The sequence below is a fragment of the Phyllobates terribilis genome, unplaced genomic scaffold (assembly GCF_046119375.1).
Source record: "Phyllobates terribilis strain yellow unplaced genomic scaffold, ASM4611937v1 Scaffold_5__5_contigs__length_657084704, whole genome shotgun sequence".
In the NCBI taxonomy this organism is placed as follows: domain Eukaryota; kingdom Metazoa; phylum Chordata; class Amphibia; order Anura; family Dendrobatidae; genus Phyllobates; species Phyllobates terribilis.
In genome coordinates this window covers 377,447,207-377,464,127 of record NW_027362765.1, presented here as the reverse complement: position 1 = coordinate 377,464,127, position 16,921 = coordinate 377,447,207, and the positions used below count along the sequence as shown (strand labels likewise).

At 39.8% G+C, this 16,921-nt stretch overlaps 1 protein-coding gene across 1 annotated transcript in view; it reads right to left on the bottom strand.

Annotated features, from left to right (window-relative positions):
• Positions 1-252: 252 nt before the first annotated feature.
• The window catches only part of MFAP5 (microfibril associated protein 5), a 37,492-nt gene continuing 20,823 nt past the window's right edge, over positions 253-16,921 (bottom strand). The window contains exons 2-8 of the mRNA XM_073684810.1: positions 16,722-16,781; positions 16,342-16,383; positions 5,809-5,838; positions 5,167-5,202; positions 3,446-3,533; positions 1,675-1,748; positions 253-1,590 (exon numbers count right to left, since the gene is read on the bottom strand). Of these exons, the coding sequence (XP_073540911.1) occupies positions 1,502-1,590; positions 1,675-1,748; positions 3,446-3,533; positions 5,167-5,202; positions 5,809-5,838; positions 16,342-16,383; positions 16,722-16,779 (417 nt within the window). The 5' untranslated portion in view covers positions 16,780-16,781 and the 3' untranslated portion in view covers positions 253-1,501. The remainder of the gene's footprint in view (positions 1,591-1,674; positions 1,749-3,445; positions 3,534-5,166; positions 5,203-5,808; positions 5,839-16,341; positions 16,384-16,721; positions 16,782-16,921) is intronic.

Sequence of the window (16,921 nt, the reverse complement as noted above, 5' to 3'; positions counted from 1 at the left end):
TAAATGTCTTTATATAGCATTTGTTACATCATTACATGTATAGGGATACAAAGGCACAGATATATTAGAAAGGAAATGTCATGTAATATATAGTGCAACCAAGTGATCCCTGTAGACAAGTCTTACACTAGTCCCTAATATCCACCCCCTGACACCGGTATACAGCCCGTCTCCTTCCAGCTGAGGTATATACTAATCCCTGCACTTAAAGAGCAAATCTAGTCACTACTGACGTTAGCGTTATTGCTGCAGATTTTATATTTCTTAGCTGCTTATTATTGCCTACAGTTGAGTATTGAGTATAATATAGCGTATTTCTGCACGGAAATGGTTATTTCTTCTCAAGGAAATCCATGATGCCCCCCTAGGTATAAGCACAAGACTATCATAATACTGCCCCCTATGGACAAAACTTATTAATATTATAATACTGCCCCCGATGGATAAAAATTATTATTACTATAATACCATGGCCCGCGGACAAAAAAAATAATGGTATTATAATACTGCCCCCGATGGATAAAAAAATATTACTAAAATACCGTGCCCCATGGACAAAAAAAAAATAGTGTTTATAATACCGCGCCCCATAGACTAAATATAATAGTATTATAATACTGTTCTCTTATGGACAAAAAATTGTACTATAATTCTGCTTCCTATGGACAAAAAAAATGTACTATAATACTACTCCCTATGGACAAAAAATATTGGTACAATAATACTGCTCCCTGTAGACAAAAAAATATTAGTACTATAATACTTCCCCCCTATGAACCAAAAATATAACAATTATAATACTTTGGGGGCAAAAAAAAAAATTGTACTATAATACTGCCCCCTATGGACAAAAAATATTAGAATTATAATATTGGCCACTTATGGACAAAAAAAAATTGTTCTATAATATTGCACCCTATGGACAAAAAAATGGTACTGTAATACTGACCCCTGTAGACAAAAAATATTAGTAGTACACTACTGCCCCTGATGGATAAAAAAGTATTATTAGTGTAATACCATGCCCCCTGTTGAATTTTTTTAGTATTATAATACTGCCCTATATGGACAAAAAAATATTAGTACTATAATACTACCACCTAGGTGTAAAATAGAACTGCTATAATACTGCCAATTATACCCATTATAATACTGTTCCCTATTAACTAAATATGCTAGGAAGGTTAGTATATCAGACTAGAATTGCTCTTTAATGATTGTGCCGCTTTTTCTAAAGTTGTCTTTTATGTGCAGTGACCCCCAACTTCATCTATGCCAGCACCACCATAGAAAGCATTCCAGAATCGGAGAAGATGCTATGGCTAACACCTACGTTTTTGCACTATATGGGGGTGTACGTGGAGACTGAATAGGTGATAGGGTCAGGGTAAGTGACAAGGGGCCCATATAACAGTATTGCTGTAGATTCAGTGTCCTGGAGAAGGTCACCCCACCACTGGAGTGTATAATACTGGGGGTTCATATATGGACTTTTCTGTAGTTAGTTCCCATCAGTTTCGTCCTCGGCAGGTTCTTGGGGGTCTGGGAGGCGCCGTGGAGGGAGCCCAGCCAGCTGGCGGCATTTGTCTTCTGTACATGAGAGAGCAGAGACATCACAATGAGACAGGTGGGCTTTTTATATGGGCCACGACGTGTCTATGCTGGAAGACTCACCTTGGATGATCTCGTCTTCCTTGCACATGATCTTCGTGCAAATCTCCTTGTTTATCATGTAGACACGTCGGACGCTGTAAGAAGAGCAGAATGGTTAGAGGTAAAGGGAGGTATGGGAATCTCGTTGGAAAGGATGGGATGAGGGATGTCTGAGAAGGTTGTTAGTGGCAAATGCTTGGACCCTACAGACTAGAGCCACTCCATGTGCCACCATGTAGCGACTAGAGGAGAGTCATTCCGGCATGCGATGGAACATGCCACGTTTATTTCTTGTGTATCCATAAAATAAAATATATAGAATTGGAGGCACAGGTAAGTACATACAATGTGGGGCCATAGCAGTCCACGGGCACCACAGTGAAGGCCCATACAATACAAATCTGTTCAAGGGATAACCCCATTAACTTGGGGAAGTGACTCATTGGCCACAGTTAGATGATCACTTTGGGGTAAGTTGTAGGTAAATTTGTCCATTGACTTTTCATGCCACCTTCATGCAACGACATCACACAGGAAATGAACAAGGAAGTGTTGGGAGAATGTGATCTGTGACTCCATCCTGGTGCAAATGGACTAACACATATAGTAAGACTAAATCTAATCCTCCGGAGGTTTTAGTTGTGCACAAGTTGTCTTTTTGCTGAGTTTTCGGAGCAGAACCTCCAAGTTTCAACATTTCTGTGGATATTTATTTAACATCCAAATCCCACCCCTCCAGGTGACGCTGGCACCCCCCATAATGCCAACAGTCTACTACAGATCGACCGCTTATGGTGGAGTTGCCAAACAACCTCTCCTCCTATTCCCCCAAGTGTCTCAGAACAGTTGGCAACAATACATGATGACACAATTGGAACCTCACGATTGTGGCCCCCCAAACTCCAGCCGGCACCCATCATGCACAGCAGCTCCCAGCATGTCATATACGCGTATGTCACATGTTGAAAAGGATCTAAAGTGTCCCGTGCATAAAGTGTCCCGGGGCATAAAGTGTCCCGGGGCATAAAATTTCCAGTGCATTTTTTAGCTTTGGTTATTTCTGGAGATTTTTTCTTGCGTAAAAGGTATTTTAGTCTTGCGTTGTAGTTTTTTTTTTTTCAACCAAACATGCTCCAGATGTGGATTTGTTTTCTGGTGTTTTTCTATAGGACTTTGATCCAATGGGTAATGTTTTTTCTTGCGGAGATTGACATGTCAAGCCTGACATGCCAAGGTGACTTTTAAGCCTTGCAATGCTCCTCTGGGAAATTAAAGGAGGAAGAGGACTAGAACTCTAGCACCACCTATTGGAAGTAGCAATCAGAAAAGTCAATATCAACCCTTTAGCAAGCCTTATCAATTTGCAGACACCATGTTTCTGGGTACTGCTCCTCATCAGTGCAAAGTGTGAGCTCTGGTTTGGCTGGGTGAGAGGCGTCTGACCGAGATCCAAAGGGTAACCTTTCTCCTTGCGGAGAGTGAAATTTCAAGCCTGACATGCCAAGGTGAGGAGACTTTTAATGCTCCTCTGCGAAATATGCAAATTGTCTCTTCAGAGAGGAAGAGGACTAGAACTCTAGATTGTTACTTCCAATAGGTGGCACTGGAGTTCTAGTCCTCTTCCTCTCTGAAGAAGCAATATTCTATAGGACTTTAAAACACCAAGAAAGAAGTTATCTTCACATAGGATTTTCAAAACTATTTAAAAATGCCAAAATAAAAAATGTAAAATAAAATACCTTTTTTTTACACTTGCAGTAAGTTTTGCCTTTAAGAAATGTGTGATAAATACCTGGTGACACACAGGTAGCTGATGCACTGTTTGACTGGCTTCTGCACCGAATACACGCGGGTACAGGGATACTTCACCTCCTTACAGTCTACGAGAGAGAAAGAAAACACATAAAAGAAATAAAGTGCAACTCCGACCTTCCATTTTCAGGCTAAAAGTTCTCTAATTTCATGTATCTATACAGCGGTCAGAGCTCCCTTTTTTCTGACACAGAGCTCCAAACCCTCTACGATGACCTGTAGTTAACACCGTACCTTTTGGATGTTAATGAAACTCAGCTTAAACCCTTTAAGGGATTGTTTACTATGGGACATCCCCCTCTTTCCCTCTTCTTCATAGCTTCAAGGGGCAAAAGAAATGTAATACTAACCTGGACAGGCGCCATTTCTGAGTGCTGTGTTTCCTGGTGGTTTGTGAGACATTGTTTATATCACATGACCGCTGCAGCCAATCATTGGTCCCTGATTAGCAGCAGCTGACATTTTTATTGGTACCATGTGGGGTACATACAACGTATTGATCACTTTTTATTGCATTTTTTAAGGACATGCACAACTAATAATCAGTAATTTTTTTTTTTCTTTACGACATTCACAGTACAGATTGAATAACTTTATGTTTTCATAGATCCGACTTTCTTAACTCCCAACTATCTTGGATTCAGCGGGGCTGTCCCAATTTGAGGGCCTTGTCCCGGCACATCAGGGCTTTGTCCCGATTTCTTATACACACCTCTCTGCTCCAACAGCTCCTCCGCGGGGGCCTCATTTCTGCTCATACATAAATTAAATTAAACTGTTCCCTTGTTCTCGAGTCTCCATGAGTCTTGAACTCACAGCAACAAGTTCGCAGGGAGTAGCGCTAGCTTTGAGGCACAGCCCTCAATGATATAGGTAGGAGAATTTGGTAATCTTGAGCTGTATTGCAGGCACTGAACCCAGAAGCAGATAATACATATACATAGAGATACAGTGTATATCATAGTGTATTTCTATGTCCCTTGTATACTAGGGGTGACTAAAAAGTCAGATTTTTTTGTTCCTATAAAACTACTAAAAATTATAAAAAACAATTACAAAAATGTTATTTTTTCTTTTTTTGTGAGTCTCCCCATGACTTGAACTCACAACCTTCAACATTACAGGCAGGAGCTAAAGCAATTGAGCCACATCCTCTGGTGATGTCACTGGGAGAATTTTGTGTACTTGATCGGTATTGTAGACTCTGACATAGCAGTTTATTTCTCTTCTGCACGTTTTCTGCAGACGTCCGCATCACATGAAGCAATAACAATCTTCTCTGATTATGGCGTGTTTGCTGCATGTCTTTTATGCAAGTTCCCCCACATTTAATGCGTTTTTGGGGCAGATGTGAATCCGTGTTTTTAACGCTTTTTTAATAAGACAGAAAAGCTTTGATTCTGCGTCTGCGCTTAAAAATGCAACAGCATTTTTTTTCCCCTTGAATTTTTTCGGGCTCCCCATAGAAACCTATAGGGGAAAAAAAAGCACCAAAACTGCATAGTTCAGCAGCATCTTTAGATGCCAGAGGACGGAGATTTCATGTTCCTGGGGATGGAGTGATGGGGGGAATGCCATCTCTGAGTGGAGCGCCCCTTTAATTTTTTATCACATTATTAATCATGTTTTCTAGTATTTATAGCATATAACATTCGGGGTGACAGAGCAATGTATCCTCCATCATATGCAACGTGTACTCACCTCCTGGGGTTGGGGTCACTTTACTCCCAGCATCATCTGTTAGAGATACAGTTAATGTTATTGTTAATGGACGTGAAAATAGATATAAAATAATTTATTAAGGAATCCTGCCAGGACCCTCAAAGCCCCTAAGCCGCCACCTTAATGCGTCAGAACCGTATTTCTGTATTCTAATAAAGTATCTTATGCCCTAAAACAATCTACATATCTGAGCGCCAAAATCACCTTTTGGGCTCCATTCAGACGGTCGTTTTTCACAAATAAAACACGTATATATTAAGGACTAGTCCGGTAGGACGTCTACTGCCAGGCTGGCCCGGCCCAGGTTCTGTCCTCAGGGCAGGATGTTGTGCTCACGTGAGAGATCTCCTGCTTTGAATAGATTTTGAGCACAGCGAGGAAGACGTCAGTCAGGCCGAGGGGGCGTCATTTTTTCAGGTGGAAAAAATGCCCGACGGACTAGTCCCGGCTAATCTGCATACAACAATAAAAGTGGATATGGCACACATATAAAGATTATAAAGAACTTTATTAGAATACAGGAATAGGTCTGTTGGTGACTGGGGACCCGGAGATAGATAAATGAGCTCACAAAGCAGAATAGTGGGGGCCGAGGACCAAGTCCTGGACTTATCCCCTCACCTGTGTCTGGAGACGGAGTGGCGGTATCATCTGTATCACAAAAGAAAAACAAGTCGTTACAAGCAGAGTATGGTATAGGATGGTAGTGTATAGTATGGTAGAGTATAGTATAGTATGGTAGAGTATGGTAGGGTATGTATAGTATGGTAGAGTATGGTAGAGTATGGTATGGTAGAGTATGGTATAGGATGGTAGTGTATAGTATGGTAGAGTATAGTATAGTATGGTAGAGTATGGTAGGGTATGTATAGTATGGTAGAGTATGGTAGAGTATGGTATGGTAGAGTATGGTAGAGTATAGTATGGTAGAGTATAGTATAGTATGGTAGAGTATGGTAGAGTATGGTAGGGTATGTATAGTATGGTAGAGTATGGTATGGTAGAGTATGGTATAGGATGGTAGAGTATGTTTAGTATGGTAGAGTATGGTAGAGTATGGTATGGTAGAGTATAGTATGGTAGAGTATGGTATAGGATGGTAGAGTATGTTTAGTATGGTATAGTATGGTAGAGTATGGTAGAGTATGTATAGTATGGTATAGTAGAGTATGGTAGAGTATGTATAGTATGGTATAGTGGAGTATGGTAGAGTATGTATAGTATGGTATAGTAGAGTATGGTAGGGTATGTATAGTATGGTATAGTGGAGTATGGTAGAGTATGTATAGTATGGTATAGTAGAGTATGGTAGAGTATGTATAGTATGGTATAGTGGAGTATGGTAGAGTATGTATAGTATGGTATAGTAGAGTATGGTAGGGTATGTATAGTATGGTATAGTAGAGTATGGTAGAGTATGTATAGTATGGTAGAGTATGGTATGGTATAGTATGGTAAAGTATGTATAGTATGGTAGAGTATGGTATGATATAGTATGGTAGAGTATGGTAGGGTATGTATAGTATGGTAGAGTATGTATAGTATGGTAGAGTATGGTATGGTATAGTATGTAGAGTATGTATAGTATGGTAAAGTATGGTAGAGTATGGTAGAGGATGGTATGGTAGAGTATGGTACAGGATGGTAGAGTATGGTAGGGTATGTATAGTATGGTATAGTAGAGTATGGTAGAGTATGGTAGAGTATGTATAGTATGGTATAGTAGAGTATGGTAGAGTATGTATAGTATGGTATAGTAGAGTATGGTAGGGTATGTATAGTATGGTATGGTAGAGTATGGTAGAGTATGGTAGAGTATGGTATGGTAAAGTATGGTAGAGTATGGTAGGGTACGTATAGTATGGTAGAGTAGAGTATGGTAGAGTATGGTATAGTAGAGTATGGTAGAGTATGGTATGGTAGAGTATAGTATAGTATGGTAGAGTATGGTATAGTATAGTATGGTAGAGCATGGTATAGCATGGTAGAGTATGGTAGAGTATATATTATGGTACAGTATGGTATAGTATAGCATGTTAGAGTATGGTATAGTATGGTAGAGCATGGTAGAGTATAGCAAGGTAGAGTTTGTTAGAGTATAGTATGGTAGAGTATGGCAGAGTATGGTACAGTATAGCATTGTACAGTATAGTATGATAGAGTATGGTATAGTATGTTAGGGTATGGTAGAGTATGGAATGGTAGAGTATGGTAGAGTATAGTATGGTAGAGTATATATTATAGTACAGTATGGTATAGTATAGCATGTTAGAGTATGGTATAGTATGGTAGAGCATGGTAGAGTATAGCAAGGTAGAGTATGGTATGGTAAAGTATGTATATTATGGTAGAATATAGCATGGTAGAGTTTGTTAGAGTATAGTATGGTAGAGTATGGCAGAGTATGGTACAGTATAGCATTGTACAGTATAGTATGATAGAGTATGGTATAGTATGGTAGGGTATGGTAGAGTATGGTATGGTAGAGTATGGTAGAGTATAGTATGGTAGAGTATGATGTGGTAGAGTATGGTATGGTATGGTAGTGTATGGTACAGTATAGCATGGTATAGTATGGTGTGGTAGAGTATAGCATTGTACAGTATAGTATGATAGAATATGGTATAGTATGGTAGGGTATGGTAGTGTATGGTAGAGTATAGCATGGTAGAGTATGGTATGGTAGAGTATGGTAGAGTATGGTATGGTAGAGTATAGTATGGTAGAGTATGGTATGGTAGAGTATGGTATAGTATGATGTGGTAGAGTATGGTAGTGTATGGTGGGGTATGGTACAGTATAGCATGGTATAGTATGGTGTGGTAGAGTATGGTAGGGTATGTAGAGTATGGTAGAGTATAGCATTGTACAGTATAGTATGATAGAATATGGTATAGTATGGTAGGGTATGGTAGTGTATGGTAGAGTATAGCATGGTAGAGTATGGTATGGTAGAGTATGGTAGAGTATGGTATGGTAGAGTATAGTATGGTAGAGTATGGTATGGTAGAGTATGGTATAGTATGATGTGGTAGAGTATGGTAGTGTATGGTGGGGTATGGTACAGTATAGCATGGTATAGTATGGTGTGGTAGAGTATGGTAGGGTATGTAGAGTATGGTAGAGTATAGCATTGTACAGTATAGTATGATAGAGTATGGTATAGTATGGTAGGGTATGGTAGAGTATGGTAGAGTATAGCATGGTAGAGTATGGTATGGTAGAGTATGGTATAGTATGGTAGTGTATGGTGGGGTATGGTACCGTATAGCATGGTAGAGTATGGTAGAGTATGGTATGGTAGAGTATAGTATGGTAGAGTATGGTATGGTAGAGTATGGTATAGTATGATGTGGTAGAGTATGGTAGTGTATGGTGGGGTATGGTACAGTATAGCATGGTATAGTATGGTATGGTAGGGTATGTATAGTATGGTAGAGTATAGTATGGTAGAGTATGGTAAGGTATGTATAATATGGTAGAGTATAGTATGGTAGAGTATGATGTGGTAGAGTATGGTAGTGTATGGTGGGGTATGGTACAGTATAGCATGGTATAGTATGGTGTGGTAGTGTATGGTAGAGTATGGTAGTGTATGGTGGGGTATGGTACAGTATAGCATGGTATAGTATGGTGTGGTAGAGTATGGTAGAGTATGGTACAGTATAGTATAGTATGGTATGCCAGTGTTTGGTAAAAGTTGCAGGGTGGCGAAAACAAATCACTACATTATTCTTCCCAAGACTTTCAGTACGTGAGAGGAAAAACTAATTATTGCAATATGATAAGATAAAATCATGAAGCGTAACGTATCTCTCGTCCTCCTTCTTTCTGCCCGATCATTGAGCGCCCTTATAGCAATCTATCAAACGAGGCCGTAATGGACGGCAGGAATCTACCGCCACCTGGTGATAACTCTTTACACTTCAATATCTGATATATTTTTGTTAACTTTTTTTGTGTGTTTTTTTTTATTTAACTGATAGGTTGTTGTTTTTTACCCCATTGTGTGAACATCCTCTACAAAAGGAAAAAAGGCAGCTATATGTACTAGAGTTTGAAAATTTACACTTTTCCTGACATTAATTTGGTGACGGAGACTTTAATTATTCAGGTGGCAAAAGTTTTTTTTTTCCTTTTTTTGTCTTTTCTCATGTATTACCATGCCATTATTATAAATATAGTTTATACAAATTTGACATATGTGTACATACATTAGACACATACAGGATACATGTTAAGTACATATTATACAGTCATGGACAAAAATGTTGGCACCTTTGAAATTGTTTCAGAAATCTAAGTATTTCTGCCAGAAAATTATTGCAATCCCACATGTTTTGGTATACACATGTTTATTTCCTTTGTGTGTAATGGAGCAACATAAAAAAACTGAGATAAAAAGGCAAAATGGATATAATTTCACACAAAACCCCAAAAATGGGCCAGACAAAATTGTTTGCACCTAACATTTGGTTGCACCCTCGGGAATAAATGACTGCAATCAATCGCTTCCTATAACCATCAATCGCTTCTTACGCCTCTCGGCTGGAGTTTTGGATGTCTCTTCTTACAAACGTCTCCAGGACTCTCATATTTCAAGACGTCTTCTCCCAACAGCAATTTTAAGATCTCTCCACAGGTGATCAATGGGATTAAGATCCGGACTCATTGCTGCCACTTCAGGACTTTCCAGCGCTTTGTTTCCATCCATTTCTGGGGGCTTCTTGAAGTATGCTTGGGGTCAGTGTTCTGCTGGAAGACCCATGACCTAGGATGCAAACCCAGCTTTCTGACACTGGGCACTACATTGCCACCCAAAATCTTTTGGTAATCTTCAGATTTCATGATGCCTTGCACACAGTCAAGGCACCCAGTGCCAGAAGCAGCAAAACAACCCCAAAACATCTGTGACCCTCCACCATATTTGACTGTAGGTACTGTGTTCTTTTCTTTGTAGGCCTCATTCCGTTTTAGCTAAACAGTAGAATGATGTGCTTTACCAAAAAGCTCTATCTTGGTCTCATCTGTCCACAAGACACTTTGCCACAAGGATTTTGGCTTACTCATGTACATTTTGGCAAACTGCAGTCTAGCTTTTTTATGTCTGTCAGCAGCGGGGTACTCCTGGATCTCCAACCATAGCATTTCATTTGATTCACATGTTAATGGATAGTTGGCACTGACACTGATGCACCCCGAGCCTGCAGGAAAGCTTGAATTTCTTTGGAACTTGATTAGGGCTGCTTATCCACCATCCGGACCATGCTTAGTGTGGCGCACACACAGACAGACAATGCACAGATTGAGTCAACTTCTCCCCTTTTTATCTGGTTTCAGGTGTGATTTTCATATTGCCCACACCTGTTACTTGCCACAGGTGAGTATGAACGAGCATCACATGCTTGAAACAAAGTTGTTTATCCACGATTTTGGAGAGGTGCTAACAATTTTGTCTGGCTCATTTTTTGGGCTTTTGTGTGAAATTGTGTCCAATTTTCCTTTTTTTCTCAGTTTTTTTGTGTTGTTCCAATACACAGAAAGGAAATAAACATGTGTATAACAAAACATTGTAATTGCCATAATTTTCTGGGAGAAATTTCAAGGGTGTCAACACTTTTAGTCATGACTGTATATATACACATTATACAATGCATATGAAACACATATGGAAATATGGCATAAAAATGGTAAAAATATATTTACCTGTAATTTCTACAAAAAAAACCACTATGTGTGAATATAACCGAAAAAGTAGGGAGAAAGCTGTACGCCGCAAAGTCTGTAATTTAATTTTTTTGTTTGAATTTTAGAAATTGTCGAAATTTAGTGATGCACCTGGTAATCCGGCTGGAAGAATTTTTTTGTTGTTGTCGCTTTCCCACATTTATTTATGGTCATAACAGCCATTACATATTATTTTTATTTTTTGGGTAAACTTATGAAATCTTGTTTATCGCAAAACGATCTCTAGTTTTTCTTAGGCCTCATTTTGCCAAACACATATGTAACCTTTACATTTGTATTAACTTATATTATGAGATTAAATGCCCCCAAAAAATGTAATGTGATGATTATGGGGATACAGGATGTGACTGCTATTTTTACTGTTTTTTTTTATTTTTTACTCTTACTATATGGATTACAAAAATGAATTTATTGTAAATGTTTTTTTATTTATTTTTAGTAACTTTTTACCTTTTTTTAAAACAAAAATCTATAAATGTACTTGCATATACATTAGAGTAATTTCAGTAAATGCCAATGGCAGTAAAGGAGAAAACTATTTAGGTTTTTAGACAGAGAAAATTGTCCTCTACAAATCAGTGCGGCCTGGAGCTACTATTAGTATGGAAGGCAGAAAAATTAACACAGCAACGTCTTGTGTAAGAAACATAGAACAAGTAGTGTAGAAAATATGGCACAGATCCACTTCTTATACGGCGCAATCGGCCCGTGGGATAAATAAAAAAATAAAAAATAAAAAAACAATTGCTCTGTTTATATATACATTTATGGTAAATAATTGTTAGAACCCTCCTGTCTGTTTTTCCATCTTGTGTTTTGCGGTCACGTGACCATCTGCCTTTATATTCCAGCTCCGCCCTTCTGGCTGTGCTGGACTTCAGTGTTTGACTTTTTCTCTAGCCAGGTGCTTCTGTGCCTTTCTCTGTCAGTTCGCTTGGTCCTCTGGGACCTCTAGTACTTTTTTGTCTGTTTGTCTTTTTGTGTTCTGCAACAACTTCTCTGTTTAGGAGGTGTCCCATTTTTGTCCCAGTCCTTAGTTCTTTTAGGGACCCCTTCCCTTATGCTATAGGTCTTCGTTCAGACTAGCCGAGGACTAAGGCGGGTCTGTTCGCTAGGAACAGGCAGCCCGCTACATCGTAGGGATTCAGCTTAGTCTTACTGTAGGGACAGCTTTCCCCCTATCTTTCCTTAGTACTTGTTGCAGATCATAACAATAATGAGTTCATTATATCATAAGAGTCTTTATGGTTACAGGGATATCAGAGAAGTCTGTATTCTTTACTTTATTGTTCTTGCAGCATAGTGCAATCCCTAAGGTTCTGCAACAACCAAAATGCTAAAAGTCGAGACCAGTTAGATTTTTTGCAACTAGCTTGTTGTAGTTTCCGTACCCAATAGGGTACAACAATCTTTGCAGACTGGTAATTAGACAATACACTGCAATACTAAAGCATCGCCACATATTGTACAGGTGATCGCTGGTTCAAACTCGTAAAAAAAAATGTGCAAAAAATAGTTTAAAAATTGACATTTTTAAAAAAAAAGCCTTAAAATTCAAATCATTCCCTTTTCCCATTCTAAGAATAATAATTTAAAAAAATGTTTCCATAAAACTATTATTATTATCAATTATTTAAAGATGCAATAGTATAAGAAGTGACCGTTCATTAATCGATTAAATGATGTGAATTCTTTATTGGACATGGACACAAAAGGCTAACAGTCGCTCGGTGTGCTCCCACATTTCTTCTGGCCCCAAACTGTAGTGAAATGTATTTATACATATGATAAATGTTGTAAAGAAAAAAAAATGCCAGGATTGTGTGTTTTTAATGATCGCTTCGACTCCCCAGAAAGTATAAATAAAAAGCATTAAAAAAATTTAATGTACCCCAAAACGATACCAGCTCGCCCCTCCACAAAAAAAGAAGTCTTCTTACATCTTCGCTGTCAGTAAGATAAAAAAAAAAATTAGGCTTTTAGAAAATGGCAACACAAACACATTTTTTTTCTTCTGAAAGCCGTAAAAAAATATATATAAACTCTATAAATGTGGAATATGCCTTAATCGTTCTGACTTGAAGAATACGGTTGCCATATCATTATTAAAAAAGAATGACATGTGAAAAATATTCCAGAATAATCACATGCGCCCTGGTTGTCAGGTCTCCAGGCACAGTGTAATCCGACCCACAGCTGTAAGAGAGGAGGGAGGGGGGCTTCAGTATGAGAGTCTCTCTGCAGCTGTGAGAAGAGCTGACAGGAAGGGCACCCTGTAGTGATCACTAAGATGTGCTCTTTTGTTAAGGTACTATATTTCAATACCGAGTTGTGGAAGAACTATATGTCCCAGCTCTTCAGAAAATGGATTTTCTAGCTCAGGGGGAGATAGCGAATGCCAGACTGCATCCCAGCCCAATCTAGCATGTAGGGACGAGGAGATACATGTCCCAGCCTTTTGGAACCTCCTAGCACCAGTGTGTTTGGTCTCCACGCGTAGCTGGGGCCCAGCTGGACCCAATGACTCCAGAATCAGCTCCCTAGGGGCACTCAGTAAGGAATTGTAGCCCATTTTGGCTTCGGGAGATGGTAGCAAGCTTAGACCAAGGTGGGTGGAGAGTTAGGTCCAGCCCTGGGAGTAACCCAGAGAGTTTAAAAACTCCTGCAGATCTCCTCCCACCTGTCTTTTCCTGGGGGAGCTCGTGCCATCAAGACATGTGGGAGAAATCCACCAACCAAGTGAGGGACCACAACCTCCCCCATGTGGCCACCCATCCCCCGAGCCAGGCTTTCAATCTAAGCTAGTAACTGACTTTAAGATCTGCTTATACTTGTTGTACCATGCTTTTGCATTTGTAACTCTGACCACTGTATATGTAACCCTTATGTATATAGTAGATTGTTTAGTGAGCCCTTATGGCGATTAAATATATAATTTAACCTTACGTCTGTTGTTCGGTCCAACGAACGCGCTACTGGGCTGGTTTCTAGCCCAATATAAGTCTGTTATATTAAATAGAGACTGGTGGCAGCTTTATCCAGGCCGACAAGGCTCTGCTTCACTGGAGTAGTGAAAGAGCCTCTCAGCCTGTCAGGGGTGTGAGTGAGTGTGGGGCCACGTCAGTGACTGAGTGGACCACCTTTTCTCACTCTCTGGTGCCTCTCTGTACCCATGTGGACAGAAGGTGATGGTGTAGAACTGAACCAATCTGACCTTACGCATCCTTAAGGGGGGTGCGGAACTTCACGTTGGTGCAAACGGTAGATCCATATCAGCTCCTCCGTCTGGCGTAGTGTGACGTCAGGCGGGTGGCGGGGTGTGGATCCACCGCAAGAAGCGGAAACAGTGCCATTTTTTCACATGACAGAATTACAATTTTTCAACATTTAACTCAACTCGACTTCTTTCCTGTTTTTCTTTTTTTTACTTCATAAGGCCTCTTTCACATGTCCTGATATGGAAAAAACAGTACCGGTGCTATCCATGTCTGTGTGTACGTGTGCGTCATCTGTGTGCCCCATCCATGTTATATGTACAGGAATAGAATGCAGAATAGAAATGACAGATGTTAATGTGTTACATGTGCAAAGATCGAGACAGATAGATCTGTGAGATGTATAATTAGTGCCGTGTGTGTGTAGTTTACTTTACTTGTATTAAGCTAAAAAATAAATGAAGAAAATGATGTGGGGTCCCCCATATTTTTTTTATAACCAGCAAACGTAAAGCAGATAGTTTTGGGCTGATATTATCAGGCTGGGAAGGTCCCTAGTTATTGGGCCCTTCTCAGCCTAAAAATACCAACCCACAGCAGCCCCAGAATTGATGAATCCATTGGATGTGCCAATTTTGGGCTTTGCCCAGCTCTTCCCGATTGCCCTGGTGCGGTGGTAATCGGTTTAATGGTATAAGGGTTGATGTCAGCTGTGGTTTGTCAAAACTTACAGCTGACAACAAGCCCTGGGGTTAGTAATGGAGAGAAGTCTATCAGACACCCCCATTACTAACCCAGTAATCCCCCCCAAAAAATACAGGGCAATCAGGAAGAGCTGGGCAAAGCGCCAGAATTGGCGAATCTAATGGATGCACCAATTCTGGAGCAGCTGCAGGCTTGTGTTTTTGGCTGGGAAGGGCCCAATAACCAGGGAACTTCCCAATCTGATCATATAAGAGTGCAGCTGTCTGCTTTAATTTTGCTGGTTATGAAAAATAGAGGGGGTGGGAGACCCTGCATCATTTTCTTCATATATTTATTAGCTTAATACAAGTACAGTAAACTACACATGCACAGCACTAACTATATATCTCACAGATCTTTAACACCTAAACACCTGTCATTTCTATTCTGCATTCTACTCTAGTACATGTAACACGGATGGTGCACATGGATGCCACACACGTACACACAGATACACAGACACTGATCGCATCGGTACTGGTTTTTCCATTACCAGAAATATCAGGACATGTTAAAGAAGCCTTAGGCTCTGTGGACAGAAAAATATATATGAAAAAATAATTTTGGCTCTTGGATATTATTGACACGGAATATGTTGACGATATGGAAATAACGATTATTATGTTACGCAGGTGATTTATTATGAGATGCAATTTTTGAATTGGCCACTAGATGTCAGCAATGTGACAAATTATAAAATGTCAGCATACGCCAGGTTCCCAGAAAACCCACATGTCACATCAGTTATGTCTAAATATGAAACATTAGTTTTCATTCTCTTCTCACCATCAACCAAAAAAATCTGCAGGACAGTGTAAGAATTCCAGAGGCTGGGCTCTGTTCTGAGGATACTGAGACTCTTACTGTTAGGAATGCACTTTTACGCTAATGAATGAAGCTGATCTGCAGTACCCGAAAGTGGCCATCAGTGGTTATCAATATCATAGCAGTAGAAATCTCTTTAAAAAGATTATTCCTGTGTCCACTATGGGGCTCTCACTTGTATTCATTATTGAGCATTGTATACAGCATTTGCAGTGAGCTCCCCCTAGTGGTAGCCACTTGCAGGCCAATTTTTTTTTCAAAACCACCAAATGTAAAAATGTGTGATGTACATATATAAAGTTGGCTGTTAGGGAAGGAGGGAGAAAGAAGGGAATTCCACTGCTTTAGAAAGGGAATGCATGACCAAAGAAAGGAATGTGCGCAGCCTCAAGTCTCAGCAAGTTTCTGGAAAGAGGAAGCGTAAAAGTTTTTTTTCTTCTTCTGTGGCTCATGACAATGTAGGGAAGGCGTAAAGTTTCTGCCTCTGAAGATCTTTAAAACCTTACAATGTGCATTAAGGAAGTGTCAACAAATAAGACGAGGGCGCCGCGCCTACAGAGAGATGGATGAAGCCAGGTGACGTCAGGAATTCACAGCATAACTCAGATTAGATCAAACTCACCAGAATTTCTCCGGACGACCACATTCCCCAGAGCCGGCAGAACTGCGAGACACAAAGCGATAGGGACGGCCATCAACCAGTATGTAATATTATATGCTAAAAATGACATTACCGAGGCATAAGGTACAGGAAACCTCAGTACGATGATGATGATGATGATGATGATGATGGATCCACTCAGACAATGAGATGAAAGACGGCACAGAACCGTTCCTTTACTCCGGCCCTGATCATTCTGGATATCTTCATGATTATCTTGTAGTTCTCTGACGGATTATCAGAATGTCAAATGAAAGGATTTTTGCATTTTTTTGCACATATCTTGGATTTGTATTTCTAAGTTTCAGGTCTACAGTGAGAGACTCCAATATAATACTCACCGACGGCCAAAACTGTGAGGAGCAACAAGCAGCAATGAGGAGTATTCAGCCCGGGCATCTCTGCGGAGAGGAAACAACATTACACACAAATACACACATGACACAGTCATACACACATTGTATATAAGATATACGTGTACGTACATTACGCCGTATATACACACTGTGCACATATATACCCATTACACATGCATATACAA